Source organism: Candoia aspera, chromosome 13, assembly GCF_035149785.1.
Source record: "Candoia aspera isolate rCanAsp1 chromosome 13, rCanAsp1.hap2, whole genome shotgun sequence".
Taxonomy (NCBI): domain Eukaryota; kingdom Metazoa; phylum Chordata; class Lepidosauria; order Squamata; family Boidae; genus Candoia; species Candoia aspera.
This window is the reverse complement of record NC_086165.1, coordinates 1,208,009-1,228,108: the sequence shown is the minus strand read 5'-3', so window position 1 is coordinate 1,228,108 and position 20,100 is coordinate 1,208,009. Positions and strand designations below refer to the sequence as shown.

The 20,100-nt window shown below is 45.5% G+C and overlaps 1 protein-coding gene across 1 annotated transcript in view; it reads right to left on the bottom strand.

Annotated features, from left to right (window-relative positions):
* Positions 1-20,100, bottom strand: part of VPS13C (vacuolar protein sorting 13 homolog C) — a 67,956-nt gene that overhangs the window by 24,157 nt on the left and 23,699 nt on the right. Inside the window, exons 30-58 of the mRNA XM_063313993.1 lie at positions 19,978-20,054; positions 19,797-19,856; positions 18,778-18,931; positions 18,559-18,675; positions 18,026-18,129; positions 16,977-17,144; positions 16,458-16,762; positions 16,211-16,358; positions 15,266-15,374; positions 14,335-14,447; positions 13,386-13,542; positions 12,644-12,723; positions 11,945-12,004; positions 11,555-11,711; positions 11,124-11,240; positions 10,763-10,866; positions 10,086-10,253; positions 9,400-9,704; positions 8,446-8,590; positions 7,964-8,120; positions 6,416-6,540; positions 5,812-5,981; positions 4,841-5,082; positions 3,570-3,799; positions 3,367-3,459; positions 2,133-2,498; positions 1,865-1,954; positions 1,110-1,265; positions 287-551 (exon numbers count right to left, since the gene is read on the bottom strand). Of these exons, the coding sequence (XP_063170063.1) occupies positions 287-551; positions 1,110-1,265; positions 1,865-1,954; positions 2,133-2,498; positions 3,367-3,459; positions 3,570-3,799; positions 4,841-5,082; positions 5,812-5,981; positions 6,416-6,540; positions 7,964-8,120; positions 8,446-8,590; positions 9,400-9,704; positions 10,086-10,253; positions 10,763-10,866; positions 11,124-11,240; positions 11,555-11,711; positions 11,945-12,004; positions 12,644-12,723; positions 13,386-13,542; positions 14,335-14,447; positions 15,266-15,374; positions 16,211-16,358; positions 16,458-16,762; positions 16,977-17,144; positions 18,026-18,129; positions 18,559-18,675; positions 18,778-18,931; positions 19,797-19,856; positions 19,978-20,054 (4,542 nt within the window). The remainder of the gene's footprint in view (positions 1-286; positions 552-1,109; positions 1,266-1,864; positions 1,955-2,132; positions 2,499-3,366; positions 3,460-3,569; positions 3,800-4,840; positions 5,083-5,811; positions 5,982-6,415; positions 6,541-7,963; positions 8,121-8,445; positions 8,591-9,399; positions 9,705-10,085; positions 10,254-10,762; positions 10,867-11,123; positions 11,241-11,554; positions 11,712-11,944; positions 12,005-12,643; positions 12,724-13,385; positions 13,543-14,334; positions 14,448-15,265; positions 15,375-16,210; positions 16,359-16,457; positions 16,763-16,976; positions 17,145-18,025; positions 18,130-18,558; positions 18,676-18,777; positions 18,932-19,796; positions 19,857-19,977; positions 20,055-20,100) is intronic.

Genomic DNA, 20,100 nt, shown 5'->3' with positions numbered 1-20,100 from the left:
TAAGTAAATTTCAACTTCTTCAATCAATGGGAGACAGTAAGGCAGGGTTTCTCAGCCTTGGCGACTTTAAGATGTGTGGACTTCAACTCCCAGAATTCCCCAGCCAGCATGCGCTGGCTGGGGAATTCTGGGAGTTGAAGTCCACACATCTTAAAGTCGCCAAGGCTGAGAAACCCTGCAGTAAGGCAACCCTTGCTAATCTCAAAAGAACCGTTTTTAAAAGTCCTTGCCTGGAAATCATTCCTGGTCGTTTAGAAACATTTCCAAACTCTTTCTTTCACCTTACCAAAGCTCAGTGTTAACAGAGAACTGTCTTGGCGATGTAAGACGCTTAGCTTTCCTTTGTTCAGTGAGTCCGAGGCAGCATACTCCAGTTCTATGCTCTGACCAATTCCTATATCGTGAACGTCATCGCTTTTAGGTAATCCAACAGCCTGGAGGCTCCTGCACGCATGAACTCTGAGAGGGATTCCCAAAGCGTTCCTGACGGTAAAGGGAGCCCTGTCTTTCAAAGCATAGTCGTAAGTAGCAGCAGCTCCTTCTGAAAAGCCCTAAAAATAAAGCCAATAATTACGTTAGGAACTGTGATGTGATACCAATTAAAGACATTGAAACGCCCGCCAACATTTGAAGAAGTCTATCTGAACTGCGTGAGGGGAAAGGATCCTTGCGTGTATGGCATCTAACGTAGACTTTCAACTGATCGGTCGCTGCTGCAGAAAATGGGCCCTTTAGCAGACCTTCACCACATCTGAAATTATGGTGTGTGAGGGAAAAATGCCCCCGCGGAATCGTCTGTGCCATGTCCCTCTTCTACCAACAGCTAGGCCAACCAAGTTGGAGCACCATTCATCAACCATTACGATAATACTATTAGATGTGACTAGATTTAACTCTAGGACCTGAATTTCAAGTTTACTGTACTATGGATAAACAACAGATCTTTGTTGCGTGATTGCTATACAGGGAAAGGACGATGCTTCCTCAGGAGACCAAGGTCATCTCCAGCTTGCAAACTGAGTCACCAAAGCAGAAAAATAATGCCACTGTGAGGTATGAGTGTGAGAAGAGCTGGCCTGATTGCTACCCCCTTTGATCACAGAAGTTACCTTGGCTAGATTATTAAGGACAGTCAGGCAACATTTGGATATTGTTATATTCATGGTGTCTTTTGACGAGATACTGATCGTCCGCTGTGGTTCAGGTAGGACAATGAAGTCATCTCCTGGCAACAGAGCTCTGTCCTGTTCAGGGTTTGACTTCATCTAAGAAGGAAAAGGAGGGACTCAAATACATGCCCGTCTGAATTAAGCCGAAGGCCCAATTTGGCCTGCCAGGCTTGGCTTGGACAGATTTGTCCTTTGGTCTATAAATGTCCAGAAGAAAGGCAGCATTACACCCAAATTATTAACTCTCTTTTTTCCCCAAAATAAAACTAAGAACTACAAACGCAGATAAAGGGTTCCTTTAACATTATAGATACGCTTTAAGAGACAAGATGTGGCAAACATGAATTTAAAAGAAAACAAATCCTTAACTTTAGAAATTCCTAATGTGTTTAATAACATAGTTTTTTAGAATGAAACGTAATACACATCCTTCAGCTACTTGATCATCAGAGAAAACAATATTAGAGCAACAGCTTCCACTGGATTAATATTAATGCTGTAACTGGTCCTGAAAGGCTGTTCATCTACGCGGCAGAGGACAAACTGAATCAAGGAAATTAAACGAGACTGTACCACTGCATAATGAAGTTCCAGACCACCAATTTCCCCAAAGCATGGTAAAAATAAACTTTGCATTTTAAAACACGCAGAAAACAAACGGCTAAACAGAAACTTTAAATGAAATGTTTGTTTACTTCCAACTGTAAGTTCCACCGCCGTCCTTCTCTGTCCACCTGCTCTATGAGGGGTTCCCAGAGAGCATGAGTTTCATTGTAATAATGCACCTGGAATGCAGTATTGAACACAAAGCTGAAGCCCATACATCTTTCTCTTTCTGATCAACAAAACCCAACTCAAGAATCACGGAACCCTATTACAAGTTCAAGGGGTTGCTGCTCCTAGCAACAAAGCCTTTTAAAAGAGGGGTGTCCCGACGCAAAGCCATTGTCCCTGTTTACATACCTCCAGCGTCATATCAGCTCTGGCTGTCATGAGAGACGACCAATTTTTCACGTTTCCAGAAAAGGCAGATTCTGCTAGTAATAAAGGAACGGTACGATGTCCCAAGCCACACTCCAGGGTGATCTGAACCAATTTCACCTCCATCTCAAAGCACTCCTTTTTTTCACGCTGCTCACTGGCCAGGAAGGTTTCAGTGACTTCGGTGGCCATGTCAACGCCCAGGAACCAGTTCTGGCACTGGTCGACTGATTTGACGCTCCAGAGGTTCTCAGGATGACAAGCCATCCCTCCAGATTCTTCCTCCTTTGCCTGTGGCTTCATGGCAGCCAGGATAGTCATTACAGTGTTGAGAATTATTGGGGAAACCTAAAAAAAAAAAAAAGGAAATTAGAGCTGAACTATGCCCTTTCTAGAGATGTACTAATTGTAGACCGGTGTTTTTCAGACTTGACAACTTTTAAGAGGTGTGGACTTCAACTCCCAGAATTCCCCAGCCAGCACAACAGTGTTGTAGGCAGTTGCTGGGTAAACTTGGATAGGCTTCCTGTCATGAGTACTGATGGTGAGCAGGAGGGGGCCACTATCCGGGGCAAAAACGCAAGCATAGTTTAGAGGCTTTGAGCTGCCATTCAAAGAGATACAGAACAGACCCGCCTTGACTTTTGGGGTTTATCTGTCTGGGTTTTCCCAGGCCTCTTCAGTTGGGTAGGATTTTCTGTCTACTATAGCAGTAATAAAGCACTAGAGACTTCTTCCTCGTCTCGGCGTGGTTCTTGCTTAGTCAGGACACTTCCTCCCACTTTGCAAATGGGTTTGCATTCGAACTCCGTAATCCTGCCTGCACAGTCAACGGCTGATTTAAATCAAGGGCCTTCCACACATCAGCCTGTGACAAAGAGCTGCTATTTTACAGTATATGTGGGGATATTTTCAGAGCGGTGGTCAGATTACTCCTGATGAAATCAGCCAGTGCTTTTACTGTGGATCACCGGAAGGCAGAAGCTGCATGGTCGCCAAGAGAGGGAAGCTTCCTCTGTCAGAGGACTGCACTGTGTGCTGCCGGCGCTCGCTCTGACTAGCACACAGCCTGAAGTGAGGTTTAAAACGTCCAGAAGAGGAAGGCATGGAATACTAGATTATCTACCCTACATGCCGTAGATCTGAACTCAGCCACAGATTTTTTCCTAGGAATGCCCCGAAGCACCAGGGCGACGGAATGCGACTTGCTACTAACTTTCACAATCAATGTGTCCATGATCATATCCACGCTTTGCACTCCCGAAGGATTCATCATGGCTTCCACAGCTAAAGAGCATGGTTGCACCACCTTAAAAGAACACAGGCAAAATATCACGGTCAATGCAACCTGTCTATTTTCAGGGAAAAAGTCAACTTCCTTAACATATACAAAGGTGGACATCCCAGCAAGGGGCTCACCGTGGTGACGTCCTTCTTTGCTTTCCCCTGGAGGAACGGGCAGGCCAGCACCTTGAGGTCAAGGACCTGAGCGGTCATCTGCTGTGCCGCGGAGCCCCCCGACAGCATGAAATGGCACTGGAATGAAGCCGCTAAGGCAGGAGCGTCGGCCTTGGTCAGGTTGGCCACGAACACAATTTCTGGATCCAGGATCCGTGCGATCACTGACATGTTCGACCGCAGAGCTGCAGCTGCAAAAGTTTACTGATCTATGAATTGGTTATCGGACCACAGTAGTAACGCGCACCGCCACTATCGCGACTACAGAAAACACAACAAGCCTGGGCTTGAGCCGCAGCCTCGGTATCTCTGCTCTAAAGACGGCACAACTGGAAGAGCAGCCCCGCAGGGATGTCGTCCTCAGCAGACCTCGAGAACCAACCCCGTCCAGGGGCGGACAGAGACGGAGAAAGCGTTTTGCGAGTGGCCTCCGGTCACACAACTGCTGAATCCGACCGAGAGGCAACAGCGCACACACACACACACACACACACTCCCTGAGGAATGCAATGCTTTAGCCACGAAAAAGAGCATTTTAACATTCCCAGGACTGACTTCTGTCCCCCGGATCCCTTCATAGGAGATGCCAAGTTACAAACTACTTTTGAAAATACCCTCAGCATTTGATTATCACCTACAGGTAGTCCTCGCTTAACAATCATTCGTTTAGTGACGGTTCTGACTTACAAAGGTGCTGAAAAAACCTATTTGCGATCAGTCCTCGCACTTAATAGCAGCATTCCCCACAGTCATGCAGTCATGATTTGGGCTCTTGGCCACCGGTTCACATTTATGACCATCGCAGCACCCTGGAGTCACACGATCGCCATTTTCAACCTTCCCAGCCAGCTTCTGGCAAGCAAAATCAATGGGGAACCACATGATTCGTTTAACATCCATATGGCTCACTGTAATGTCTACAGTGATTCACTTAATGACAGCCACAAAAAAGTTGTAAAATCAGGTCAGATTCGCTTAATGACTGCTTTGCTTAGCAACTGAAATCCCAGTCCCAATTCTGGTCGTTAAGGAAGGACTACCTGTATTTAACTTTCCAGAGACATTGTCAAAAGCTGTCAGTATTCTGGACAATCTTCGGATCACGCAAACACTCAAGGCACCATCCAACATAAACTGAAATAAAGTCAGTGGCCTTAGAACGCAAAACTGCCCAGTGATTAAGAATTACTGATATTCAAAGTGGATGCGCATGACTCCTTCTGTCTGCTGACCTTTTCCAGGCTTAGACTTTCCCTGGGAAGCATGCTTTAATGGAAACTGGGTTGATCTTTCTGCTGGAGAGGCTGCAGGCACAGATTTAATGAAGAAATCTGCCACTGTCAGTAAGAACTCCATGCTGGCACACAGATACAGTTGATCCAAGACAGATACAATTTCACTCCCATTTTTATCTTGCTTGTAGCTGATGTCAATCATGACACTACCAGCTTTACCATCCTTTTTAGCCAGCATTCTGAAAAAGAAATGCAATCATAGAAGAGGTGGTTGTGTTTATGGAAGAAATTGTAATAGATTAATCCAGTTTGCACCCTCCAATTACGCCGAGGCTAGGATTCCTGGAATTTCTAGTCAGAAGGCCACCATCTGCAAGGCATCAGATTCAACAGACCTTCCACCAAATTCCATATTCTTTACAAAAGGTGGATTTTTAATCGCTGACCAATTATATGAAGACACGTTCAAGGAAATAAAGATACCATGATTTGCCACTTGCTACTATAATTTGACGCCAAGTGGCAATTCTCAATCATTTTTTAATTTCTTCTTCGCTACAAATTGAATGAATGAATGAATGCAGCCTACAACTGCAGCAGGGACAGTATAATTTACATACCACCCATAGAACTGCAGTTCCTGAACAGTCTAGAAACACAGGAAGCGAATGAATAAACTGGTGACTTTGCAGAACTACTCAAGTCACCACCTAAAGGAACAAAAGCTGAAGGGAGACTGGCTCACCCTCAGATTCCAAGGCTGAACACTGATACACGCACTAGTAGCATTATTATGGCATTTACAAACTGGTCTTCACTTGCACATCCACTTCTCTCCCCTTGTATTCTGTTCTTGGATAGTAAAGCCTTAGGAGAACATCAGCGGATGGCGTGTGAGCATTGATCAAAGTACGTATGGTACTCATAGAAGAGATGCAGTGTTTTCAAACAACTGCTAGACAGCTAACCTGGAAGTCGCTCTCTGTATCCCTTCTCTGAGATCATCCAGCGTGCATGTTTCCATCTTAGTACCGATATCTATAGAGCCGTCTGAAAACATCTGTCCTGATGAGCTCATAAAATGCAGCCGGAGTTCTCCAAGACGTAAGTGGCGATTGTGAAGCGGAAGCTGAGATTTCTACAATATATAAAAATGGCCACGGTGAAGAGATTACTCTCATGGCCTACAGATTTGACACTTCTCCATTACTGGTTTGGGCTGTCTATTTGAAGAGAGAAAGAGCCATGGAAGGACAACTTTTTATATTAAAACCATAAAACTCAATTTACAAAGAAGAGATCTCTCCAAACAAATGTCTTAAGACTTTGACATCAAAATGCCCAAGTTAGTCAATGAAAAAAACCCAAAAAATACCCAGTGATGAACAATGGGTGTGTGCATGTATGAAGGGGCACACACAAGGGGATACCAAACTCAAAGATAAATTTTCACATGTTTTGGCTACAAACGCTCCACTTTTTGGATCATGCTGATCGAGTTTGCATGTTATTTTATTAACGCTGTATCTAGGGCTCCCCAGGAAACTGCCTTCCCAGAACATTGTCACAAACCTGGTTCTTATCAGTATTGTAGAGAACAATGGAAAGAGATTCAAAGTTAAAATGAAACATCACAGCCACACTTTTCTTAGCCGGGGCACCACCAAGTCCTTCCTCTCCAGAAACCTCAGGAGTTCCTGGATGATTGAGAAAGAAGAAAGGTGTTTAAAAGCAATAATTACTACCTGCTGTCTGAGGACTGATACTCATTTAATTGTTATGAGACCATTATCTTCAATTTAGAGGCAACCCTGTTTGATCTTACTTTACAAACAAAAACTTTATTTTTTGTAAACATCTCTAGAAATTTTGAAGCTGTGAAAACTGTGGGAATGAAATACTGCGTATGAAACATTTTCATTGCAGACTTAAACTTCTTTCGCTGTTCAATTATAATATATTTTACAACTTGGCATGTACTATTTAGCTACATTTATTCCCTTGGTAAGCATGCACAGGACTGCATCTGAAATAAGAAATATTTTTTCTTCCAACTGAATTACAAATGTCCAGTATCTTATTGCATCATATGCTAAGTAGTTGTATCCTTGCTTTTTCACTAAAAAAAAATAGAAATAATAACCAGATGCAAATACTTGCTTCTAGCACTTTTTTTTTAACTAGATTAAATATCAGCAGAAATCAATTCAACAAAAAGAAAATGCTTGTTTCTGATATTAAGACCCAGTGTTCTTTGGCATAGAATGCATCTTGCAACCAAGTGCCAGACATGACCATGCTGAGGGAGTTTTTAAAAAGTCAAATTGGTGGCTTTGATCAGTCATGGTCACCATCTTGATTTTTTGAAGGGACGCGGTGGCGCTGCGGGTTAAACCGCTGAGCTGTCGATCGGAAGGTCGGCGGTTCGAAACCGCGCGGCGGGGTGAGCTCCCGTTGCTCGTCCCAGCTTCTGCACACCAAGCAGTTCGAAAACATGCAAATGTGAGTAGATTAATTGGTACCGCTTCGGCGGGAAGGTAACGGCGTTCCGTGAGTCATGCTGGCCACATGACCCGGAAGTGTCCTATGGACAACGCCGGCTCCAAGGCTTTGAAACGGAGATGAGCACCGCCCCCTAGAGTCGGACACGACTGGACTTTACGTCAAGGGAAACCTTTACCTTTACCTCTGCAGCCCCCTCCACTGAGCGCTGTACGCATCCACACAACTGACAGGAATCGTTCTCCGATGCTTAAAGGTTGCCTGGCTTAACCTTCCATTACATGCATTTTGAATGAATATCCGCTTGTGTTAAAGCTTTTTACATTTAATTGCTGGACTATTTTTTTGCTGGACTCAAGGCGGCATACCTATCTAATGTTCTCACCTCCTATTTTCACCATAACAACACTCCTGTGAGGTGGACTGGCTGAGAAAGAGTGACTGGCCCAAAGCCACCCAGCTGGCTTTCATGCCCAAGGTCTCCAGGTTTCTAGCTGCTACAACAAATGGGTTTTTCCAGTGCTTCACAGTACTATTTTGCCCTGATTGTGGTTAACAACCAAATAAGATATTTTGCAACTATTTTAATTAAATGTCCAACTTTGGGAAAAGACGTACCTTCATCAAGATCAGCCACAGTTTCAGGCTTGTGCTTTTTAAATTTCTGAGCTTCTGGTAAGGTTGAATGCGTAATGCTGGGATCAGCAGCAGCTTCACTGAGATTCTCTAGCAAAATTTTCATGAGCAAAGTCAAGTCGTCTTGACTGATTGAGATCTGCAAAGGGTATGACCCATTATTAAACTGCTTTCCTCTGGCAACACAACCCGTTGTTGTTTTTTACAAACATTTGCAAACAGTAAAGATCAATCTTGCATGTGTTCAGAACAGGCCTGAATGCTTCCTCACAGAAGAAAAAAAATCTGGTGTAAAACAGCTTTAACTTGTGAGTGGAGATAAGCCTAACTTGGGAAAATCAAGGCCCTTTTCGAGGCAAAAGCAGTGTAACATTTAGCAGTCCAATGCCTCATAACCCAAGTTATAATCATGATCCACAGCTTGTCTCCACAGAGGTCGTGGCTCTCACATTGCATGACCTTACCAGCATGGCCTTTAGGTCTCCTTGGACGGCAATCCCTGGAATCTGTGGATACCATGCTGAGGCTAAATTCCTCTGGACCGACAACTGCAGATTGACCGGCTGCAAAATTTCAGTGTCTGGCTGAGGGCCGCTGCCTACTGTGGTCCTGCAAGTTAAAGGGGGACGGAGGGTGACTCACAAGGTGGCCCTTCGAGGGAACTGGCCCCTCCTGCTGGCAGTCCATGACATCACTGGGAATGGCCCTGCGCGGTCTAAAGCTCGCCCCCTTGGGAATGGGCATCTCACGGCCTGGGAAGCCCGCTGCCTTCTCTTATAACCTGTTTCTGCTATACGTGATCCAAGTTAGGGTAGGCAGGAGGGCTCGGCAGGGCCTGCCCGCTTCTTTCCTGCTAAGGCTCAGGGGCTTCAGTGTAAGGCCCCCCGCTTATTTCTGGATGGATCTCTTCACTGTAACACAAACCCACCGCAGGGGTGTTTCCATGCAGGTTCACTGGTGAAAGGCTGCTCCGGTTTGTTAGACCCTCCCAACAGACGCCCAAGCCATTTCCGTTGCCTGATTTGGAGCAAAGCTGCAAGGGCCACCAGTCAGACAGGCTACCCTGCCCAGCACAGCTCAGCTCAGCTCAGCTCAGGTGCCACATCCTGACTAAGCCCTCCCGAAATGCTTCCTGTGTCTAATGAAAAAACAAAGCAATATGGCTTGCTTAGGACAGCAACACGCTGTGGTTTAGGCTTGCATTCACCACCAAATGCAGAGAGAGCCACTTTGCCATGCCCCAGAGAGCCATCGCAAAGCTGTGCAGTGCCCTCTTCAAGGAGCGGCCTCTCTGCTGCAGAAAACTGCTTGCCCTGCCAGGAGAAACCACAGGGCAACTTCCAACAAAAATCTGCACTGGGCAGCCCTCGATCCATGAACCTCTACCTCAGGGAGAAAGAGGTGAGCGGCATTTATACCTGGAGATCTTTAACTGGGTGAGCTGTATATCCATCTTGTCAATCACCGGAGGAGGAGCACCCTCTTCCCCAGAGACCAGAGCGAATTCATTCCAAACTCTGATTAAGCCAAGATCAGCTATCAGGACATTGCTGGACACAGAAGACTGAGGGATCACTATCACCGGAGCTTTCAGGTTGATGTCCATCGAGAGGCGAAAGCTCTTTTCAGCAAAATCCTTCATGCTGGAGGCGGCCTTTTCTGCAGCTTGAACCGTGGCGGCGCTCAGGGCCTCCTTTGCCGTTTGGAAGTGGTTGAGGAAATGCTGAGCAAAGGCAGAAGTACACAGGCTCATGAAGCAGGACCACTGCAAGCTCAAAGCGATCCAAGAAGGAAAGGCACAAACGGATCCAACAGCTGAGTTTGTAGCCAGTATTTTTTTTTAAAAAAAGGAAAAGCTAAACAATCATTATTGCCTGAGCTCCCCCAACTAACAGTCCTATTCCCAAGTGTCACAATGTAAAGGAAGAAGAACTTGGGGGGATGACCAAGCTCTGCACCCCCCGATGGGCCTGGACCGTGCTGGAACCAATTCTGTTCTTTTCTGGCATTTAGGGTGAGACTGGGGTCTTGCCCCGCAAATCAAACCCCTAAACCACGTTTGAAAAGGGTAACGTAAGTCGACAGAAAGATCAAGCTCTCTTACCAGAAGCGACATGAAGAATTTATGCACATAAACGATCTGAACGCAGCCCACCTTCAGCGACATTTTACCGTCTGCCTTGGACACATCCACATGAGCGTCTCCCTCTGTGGCATCGGAATAAAGGGACATCGTGAACCGGAAGACTTCATCTCCCACTATCGAGACGGTCTGCAAAGATCGTATTTACCATGATTAGGATCGGGTAGATCTCTCTGATACCACCCATCATTGTCTAGTCTCCTCCATCCTTTAGCAAGAAAAACGGTCCCTAGGGTATAGCATAAAGGTCTTATGACCGTCAAAGGGCACATGTAGTAATTTTAGTGAGCATTACTTAAAAGCCAATAGGACTGATCTTGAATTTGAAAAGGGGGGCGCCTGTTCTCCCCTCCTGGTTTAACTAGATTCTGTGCTGGTCCCAACACCTTCCCGGGTGGCTCAGCCCCTGCCCTGCGCAAGCTTCCAGCTCCAGCTGGCCCCCCTCCCTGTCCTGCAGTCCAGGGTCTCCCTCTCATAAGGGACAGGCCAAGGGCGAACAGGCCAGAGCATGCAGTCCTGCGCTTCCTCAACGCATTCAAGATGTGCCATTTTCCCTCTGCCCTCCTCTTCTGTTCTGTTCTTAGTTCTTCCGAATTTGTTCACGAGGCTCATTTTGGCAGCCCCAATTCCAGGGTCACCTTTTTATGAACAGTTTCCGGATCAACATTTGTTATTATGAAATCCCGAAGCCTGGCAAAAACTTCGGTGTGCTTCATTGTTGTAAACACACAGGCCTCCATGCCTAGAAAGACAGACAGACAGACAAGACAGAGGTGGAGGCATTCAACTTCTGACAAAAGTTCGGATGCAGCGATTTTTCTTAAAGGATTTACACTTATCCCATAACTAGCTGTCCTCTCTGGCTGCTACAGGCAAAGTATCTGACCCAAGGACTGAACCAGGAGAACCCAGTCCTACAGCAATAGCAGGGGCTAAATAATTGGGGAGAGGGGGTTGAATTTTTTATGAATTCTTGTGCATTATTTCAAACGCGCTTACCTTGTATCCGGATATCTGCAATATTAGCTTTCTGGTCACAGACCAAAATGTTAAAGGCATTCAGCTGGGCAGCAAGCTTCAAGTCAAACACATCACCACCGGCTGCAGTAGCAGCAGCTGCGGAAGAACAAGACGTCTGTCAGCTCATTAGGCATCCCTCCCTAGCAGTGCTCCTAACTCTCTCTCTTCATCTTCGTCTTCATCTTCCTCCCTGTCTCGTAACAGTGAACACACCAACCTCTTCGGCCTCCTTCTCTGTTTCATCACACCAGCTTCTCTTACTTCCTGTCCCCCACTGCCCCCATTTCAAAACCATGCAAAAAGACTTGAAAAGTCAAAATGCTTCTTAAATTAAGGGACCCCGTTGACTTATCATTATCAAAAAGGATCGCAAGAGAGAGACAGAGAGAGAGAGATCAGCCCCCCAATACCTGATTTTGCCACAGCTGTTTTGGGCTCCTCCAACGGTCCCTTTACATCAGTCCCCTTATCAGCCGGTGTAAGGCCACTCGAGGCATACGTGAAAAAGTTCATGATAGAAAGCAAGGCATCGGCGTGCAAAAGTAAGTCTAACGATGAAAAGGATACCTGAAAAAAGGAAGAAAAGAAATCAGGGAGACTCTGCCATCTCATCTGAAAGCAGGTTTTTACCATTTCTATTATTAAAAAATGCCCTTCAGTCTATGTAGGGTAAACGGAAGTTAGTTTGCTTAAAAAACCCCAGTTAGAATCTTTTCAGTTAAACTAGTACTTGTTCTCAAAATAACACCAAGACCATTCTACATCCAGTAGCTCGTATAGTAATATGTTTTAGTACTTACATTCAGCAACTGCTTTGTTTTATTGTAAACTGTTTCAAAGTGAGGACCGTCTATATCGGCCTAAGTGAAAATCAAAATTTCAGCTTACTGCAAATCTTGAAGCAATATCAAAGTGTGCACGTGCTCAAGCAAACCGTTACGTTCAAAAGGGGGCGTGGTCAAAAGAGTCAAGATGGCAGACACAACGGTGCAGTCAAAGCTCCTCCTGGTTCAGTCCCACTGTTGCGGCACCATCTTGACACTTTTTACTATATCCTGCAGGCAGCCCTGGGTTCAAATACCGTGACTTTTTCTGCCATCTGCTATCTCAGCAGAGTAAGCCCCATGCCATGCTACCCCTAGAAGTGCCACAGAGGAGACTAAGCTGGGTGCCATTCGATTCCCAGGATCGGAGGACAAGGAAGAAAAGGGGAAAGGAAGATGTGCTCTCTTTCGCATATGAGAAAGCGATTGGAATATCAAGCCCACCTCCCTATAAAACTGACCGGTCAAAAGGGAGAGACCCACACTATCCAGCCTTCTAGCAGAAACCTCAGTCTGATGACTACTAGCAACTACGATTCAGTTCAGTCCTTTGCAACGTATATTAATTTGCATCATTCCACTTTGATCCTCTGTAGAAAATACATTGGCTTTTTTATTTTAAACGTCGACTCCAAATACCCCACCGTAATTTTTAGTTTAAAATAAGGGCTCAACCTTAACATATTCCATCTTGAGAAGATGCTTGCCAGATTCATCTGAAGAACTAATAATATTTAACGGATCTCCTTTGGAATCTGTAGAAACAATACAATCCACACTGAAACAGTTGTAAGCCACTCGTTGCCAACAGATTCACTGAGCAAGTAAAAGTTGATTAATACAGTGAAGATGGCAATTTCTTCACTGAGGCAATATCCCTCAAAAGCATAGTTGGTAGAATTTAAGAAACTCAGAAATTACCCAAAATATAAACAGATGCTTCACATGTTCGGTGAGGTCTTCCTGTCTAAGAAGGGAAATCTGGCTTGTTTTAGCATTAAAGATTTACATCGCAATAATCATTATTTCACCAAGTTGTATCATTTCTCATTTCCGTTCTTCTCTTTAGGGAAAATCCTTGTAGTCAGCATTAAATGAGAATAACAATGTCCCACATTTCTAGCCAGATATTCTCTAACAAATTTTTTCAACTACCCAAACCCACCCACCACTAAATTATTACAGGAATTGAGAAAATGGGTGTCTTTATGGAAAAATAGCAAGTGAAGCTAGACCCTTAAAAATGCTTTAAAACTAAACTCAAATACAGCTTTGTGGAATGAGTAAGAATAAAAAGTCACACCACAAAATTTAAATATTTAGAAAAACTCAATCTGTAGCTTAACATTGTCATATAAAAACCTGTGTGTAATCTGATTTACATTCATTTGTCAGATCCTAAATTAAATAAACTTACCAGTGAATTCAAGGCATTTCATCTGGATTTTCTTAAGATATGCCGTAACAGTCATATCATGCATTTTAATTCTACCTTCACTTCCAAGTTTTAATACCGTTAGCCTGTATAAAGGAAAGCTTTGCTTTTCCACTTGTTTCGTTAACGTTACTAAAACCTAAAAGGGGGAAAATAAGGTATCTTAAAGATAGCACGGACTCGTAAAAGTACATCAGCCATTCATATTCTAGTTTTCGCTGTACATTTCCCATTTTGCCAAGCCTCTTCAAGGAGGGAGGTGTTGTAGGCAGAAACAAGAATTCATTTCAGTCAGATTCGTGAATACGCCAAAGAAGTCATCTCTAGACTCAAGTTCCTGGAGCATCCAATCCGAACACAGCAATTCTGACCTTGACTCGTCCAGATGGAGGCACCATCCAGCCGGGTCTGGCTGATGACTCCTGAGAAGTCACCACTGTTTCCCACAACCAGGATAAGCCACAGCAAATGGGGCACTAACCTTCTCCCCCATCCCTTTTCACCCCTCCACTGAAATCTGGAATGTTCCCTCGAGAGGGCAGCACATGCTTTGCAAAGGGGAACCCCCAAGTTCCACTGTTACCACCGCCTAGCAGGACAGGGAAAGCCCTTCCAGATAAACGCTGTAAGCCCACTGGGAGCAAAGAGAGCTGGACCGATGATGGACACAGTTCCTCTGGCCTGGGTAAAGCACATGCAGGTATCATGCCAGAAAGGAGTCACGCGAAGAAGACCAAATAAGCACTTATTCAGGTAAACCGTGGATCCCTTATGTCCGAATTAGGCTCAATCGGCTCCTGCGTTTGGATTCAGAAGCTGAATGTTACACTGCCAAGCAAAGTAAGAACCAATACACATTTTTTTAAAAATCTAAAAAGTAGGGTGTAAATACAACAACTGAAATGAGACATAGATTCATGAGCTTTCTTACCTTGTTTATTTCAAAGTTCAGCAGCAGATTGGTTCTATCTTCCTTCGGGGCGTCTTCTGAGATGCTTGGTTTCTGAGCTCCAGCTGATGGCGCTGTTTCTTTTGCCTTGCCCGCTAATTCCAAAACAAGAGACTTCCATGTGAAAAAAGCGTCTTTACAACTTGTTGCAAAAACAATACTTCTTTATGGGTTTAAGTCATGAGCTACGAGCTTGGATCAGGCCAAGCTCCTCTAGAACACCTTTCCTGCTGCAATCTACCTGCTATCAGTTGTCAATCCACAGCAGGACCTGGCACATTAGCTCCTAATCACACAATAAGACTCCCCCCCACCCCCCACAGGCTTAAGTGGCAGATTGCCCTGGAGCTGGAGGTCGGCATAACCTAACCAGCAGCCACACCCAGCTTTAATTCCTTATTCCCATTTGTTTAGTCCTCTTTTAAAGCCGCCCAAACTGGCAGGCTCTCCTGTCTCTGATGGCAGGGAATTCCAGTTTCATTATCCACTCCATGAAATGGAATTTCTATTTGCCTGGAATCTCTCCCCACGTAGCCTCCCTGGCTGGGCAAACACGGTTTCTAGTACTTTGAGAGAGGAGGAAATATTCCCCAGATCCATCTTCTCTCCACAGAATAGAGTTTGATAGGCTTCTTATGTGCCTTTTTCCTCCGCTGAAATTCTGCAAATGCTGCACTTGGCTGCTCAGAGGGGACTCGCTGGAGCAATTCTCTAGGATAGTCCCAAAGGCCGGGTTGGGTGGACGCTCAGCCGCCCAGTTCTCATTTTTCTGACGGCCCTGAGGACTTCCTCTCCTCTGAGCATTTGGCCAGCAGAAGCACGAACAGCAAGGAGAAGACTCCCCACAGGAAAAACTCTGACTACAAAACCTGGAAGAGAGACGCATTTGGCCCTGAAGATGCCCATGTCCTACCTTCGATCTGTGCGGCTGGTTCTGCGCCAGAGACCGATCTGTCTGCTTCGGCCAGGTTTTCAGTCACAACTTTAAGCAGAACGTTTAAGTCCTCCTGACTCAGGGTAATCTAAAAACAGTGGCATTTCAAGGGGGAATTACATTTCTTCCAACTGAATGAACAACGGGGACTGTCCTTGCACATCAGGTAAACAGCTACATTCACCTGCCTTTCCAGTAAGTCCTTCCACAGCCGTACCTTTAAAGTGTGTCCAATAAAACATGAAATAAAAGCCGACACACATTTATCAACAACTGACAGTCCAGCTACGCTGGCTTTCATCGTTCACCATCCCATTCCAATGTCCTTGCTTCTCTTGTAGTCGTAACCAAGGGAAGGTTCCATCCAAGGTCATTATGCGAACCATTGTTTGCTATATAACCATCACTCGCTTAAAAATCATCTCTGTGGCTCTTCCTCCCTTCCTCCTCAGAAAAGACACCTCTTTCGATATCCCAGAGGCCTCCTGGGGGCGCAGCCTCAGCAAAAGCCAAGTTAACAAGGTTACCCCCCACAAATAATCACCATGGTCTCAAAGAGGGCACCTAGGCCCCAATTACTGGGGGACAGTTCGGCACTTTCCAGCACACCCCCGAAGTGAGGCTGTAGGCCAGAAAAGGCACCTCTCGTAATACTGGAATTAATCAAGAGCTGTTCAAGAGTTTGGAACCCAAGAATTCCTCATGTATGTGTACGGTAGAGGATTCCCCCCCCCCCCAAAAACAGAGCTGCAGTGTAGTCGCAAGAGCTGCTTTTTAAAAGCACAGCAGCGTCTGGCGAATGGGAAAGAAAACCAGCTGGGGGGTGTTACACGGACAAATGCCTTTGCCTGTTTCTTGGCATCTTCTGTTTTGTCTCTACTGAGGGAAACATACAAGCATGCGCAGGAGGAGAAATTAACTTACACTGATAGTATCGAGATACCCCCCGACTTCCACCATGGGTATCTTGTGATACCACATTCCGGCCAGGTTGCGGTTCACGGAAAGGTCCAGATTAATAGGATGCAGAATCTGAATATCTGGCTGCGAACCCGCTCGCTGCAAGACAGTCCTAGAGAAAGTAACGCGGTTATCGTGGGGTGACGTGGACAAACACTCCCCAAATAATGCGGCATTTCACTGGCGAAGAGGAAAGAGGAAACAGATTTACCGCGACAACTTAAGCTGTGTTAGGTGTACGTCCATTTTGTCCATGATGGGAGGGAGCGGGCAATCCTCTGCTGGCACCAGACTGAATTGGTTTCGTATTCTAATCAGCCCGAGATCAACGACCACGGCGTTCAGAGACACGGAGGACTGTGGGATGAGGATGACCGGAGCCTTCAGGTTGATGTCCACGGAGAGGCGGAAACTCCTCTGAGCAAAGTCTCTCACGCTGGTGGCAGCCTTTTCAGCAGCCTGGACCGTGGCTGCGCTCAGGGCCTCGGTGGCACTTTGGAGGTTGCTCAGGAAGTTCTGTAACAAAGCAAGAGTTTGCAGATCGGGAACGGGCGAGGGGGCAGCGGGGCACTCTTTCGTGTTACTTAACATTCCTATTTACGTTTCGCATTTTTGAGCTTCCCATTAAGCATGTGACAAAGAGATCCTGCATTTTTTGCATACCAATATGAGGACTTCCTTCCACGCAACAACAAAAACTGAACGAAAACGCCTGGGTGGGCAGTCTTACCAGGAGCGACATGAGGAATTTGTGCAGATAGATAATCTGAATGCACCCCGTTTTAAGAGCCACGGTTCCATCCACTCTGGACATATCTGTGTAAGCTTCTCCCTTGGTCGCCTCTGGATACAATGCCAGGTTGAAACTGAAGACCTCATCGCCGACGATCGAAACAGCCTAAAAAGTGGGCAAGCAGGCGTATCGTTTGCTAGAGAAGTTGTTTCTATGTCAGTTTCTGCCCAGCCCAAGAATGACAAGGCACCAGTCCATTCAAACTCCAGTTCTTTATTTGCTCACACCGTACAGACAGACGCTTGCCAGGCTAAGGCGACTCTACCCAACCTCGGGGGAAATAACCTGGGAAGGCTCCAGGGCGGGGCCATCCCGAACCTCGTCGTCTTCCCATGTTCCATCCCCGGACTGTGCTTTCGCTCATCTTGCCCCCCTCCTCGGAATGTGCTCCCTCCTTCCCGAGAACCTGCAGCGTCACTGAAGTCCACCACACCACCTCCCCCTTCAGAGACCCTTTCCATCACAGAAGGGAGCTGCAGCTCGAGAAAGCTTCTGCCTTTTAATGAAATTGGTCAGTCAGAAAAGGGGTTACTACACTCTGCCTGATTTGCGGGTCAGTCCTGTCTTTTCAAGGCAAACAAGCAGATTTCTGGCATAGATTTGCGCCTTTTTAAAAGACGAAGTATTTGGCCTTGCCTTACTGATCCCCAAAAGACATAAACATTTCAACACGAGGGGGGCGCCGCTTCCTCCCCTACTCTCAGAACTTAGGGCTGCGCCTTTAGCTCCTCCAGGGCAGCTTTGCAAAGTCCAAGCGCCTCCCTTCCCACCAGGCAGCCAAGAGGAATTTCAGCCGCTGCTTCTCCCTCGGCCAGCTCCTACATACAAAGCAAGTGGCCGTTTAGTCTCCAGGTCCCCTCTAGCCCAAACCACGCAGCTCGCAAGTCTGCCATGCAGTGTGCCGAGTAGCATTTTCTTCTCCTTGAGGAATAAAAGGTCTTTCATAGGAACAAGATCAAAACTTGCAGTCAAATTAGTAACTGTACCTTTTTATGAACTGTCCTCGAATCAACATCTATCACGACTATGTCTTTCAGCCGTGCAAAGGCAATGGTTTGACTGGACTGCAGAAAAAGAAAGGAGTCAAGGCCTGAAAGGGAAAAAGTGGGCAATCGTTTTTAAATGTGGTTGTTAAGAACCGTACAAATGCAATCACACAGCCCTAACCGAATAGACCAACCATTACTGTACTATTCAAATTCCAAAAGCATATTTTGAGGTCGTTTTACAAGTATTTTAAAGATCTGGGCCACCGAATGTGTTATGTCGATAGCCGAGGAACTTATCTCGTTCTGCTCTGTCTTTGTGCAACCATTTCCCCCCCCCCATTTCAAACCACCAGAAATACAGTATGTGTATTTAACCTGACATTCCACTATACACTAGATCAGAATTAAGATATCAGAAACGAATAAAATCAAGGTCCTCCAATGTATGGAATATGTTTCAATAATTCAAGTTTAGAGGAAGTTCTTGACAGCTTGGACAAACTGAACAAAATGGTGCATCTTCCCATTACCTTGGATTTTGATTTCAGCAATATTGTTCTTCTCATCGCAAACGTTTAAACAGAAGGCCTCCATCTTGGCAAAAAGTTTGAAATTAAACACATCCTTGTCTTTGCTCAGTTTTGCCACTGTAGGAAGAGATTTTTAAAAAAGAAATCAGCACAATGCAGGCCTGTTTAAGGCCATCTTGAATGGGGAGAAAATGGCCTAGAAATACGGCCGCCCATTACCTTCCTTCCCAGCCGACTCCTTCTTCTCTGCTTCCTCCAGTCTCTGCTGGGCCGGGGGCTGCTGGGCTCTTGCTGGGGCCACCGCCATGAGGTACCCGAGTGCTGAGAGAAGAGCCTGGGTGTGAAGCAACACTTGGAGGGAGGAGAAAGCCACCTGTGGGGTTGGGGGGACAGTGGGAGAAAAGGCGCCTCTTCAATAGCAAGACTGCACAATTCGCCCACCAGTCCACAAGAACTGCTTTTTCTAATGCGCAGGGATTGCGTCGTTGGTTAGAGGAAAAAGGGAACCTCTGCATGCTGGCGTTCATGAGCATTTCATAAATGGATCTCAGCAAAACTTCCCAGAGGGAGCAACTGCCTTCTTGAAGAATCAAAGCATCCCTCTTTGAAGAAGGTTGGTTTCTCTAGTCTTGGACTTCCTTTCAAAGGTCACCTTATGATCCAAAACTACTAAAAAGGACCCCATGCCACTTCATCGTCTGACTTGGGGCATGACAGATACAGGTAGTCCTCGCTTAACAACAACAATTGGGACCAGAATTTCCGCCAGTAAGCAATGTGCTCATTAAGCAAATCTGACCCGATTTTACAATCTTTTTTGAGGTGGGCATTAACCAAATCACATGGTTGTTAAGTGAACAATGTGGTTGTTAAGTGAATCATGCGGTTCCCCATTGATTTTGCTTGCTGGAAGCTGGCTGGAAGATTGAAAATGGTGATCATGTGACCGCAGGGATGCTGCAACGGTCCTAAGTGTGAGGACCAGTTGTTAAGTCGGGTTTTTCAGCGCCATCTTAAGTCTGAGCCATTGCTAAACGAATGGTCGTTAAGCAAGGACTACCTGTACTTAGCTTAGCAGGCTAAGGACACAGCAGGCTGTTTCAAAATGAGGGACAGCCAAAGATACCACCTTCCTTGATGTAAGTCAAGAGCAATAACACAAACAAGAGTTTATAAAAAGTCAGGCATCGCTCAAAAACCTGCTTACATTTTCCTTACCTTTCTTAAATTTTTCTTACCTCCACTCTTTGTTCAGTATTGTCAAAAACTGTCTGAAATTCTGGACCGTTTTTACTGGCCTGCGGGGAAAGATCAATGAATCAGTGACCAAAAACAGAATCTTCGTATTATACAAACACAATTATTTGCTTATGCAGTTCAATATGCATAATTTCGTAACATTTTTAAAAAATCCTTTACCTTGATATATTCTACTTTCAAAAGATCTAATCCAGATTCCTCCAATGAACTAATCAAACGAAGTTGCTGTCGTTTACCTACAAAAATATGGGACATCTAAGAAATGAGGGATTATGGAAAGTC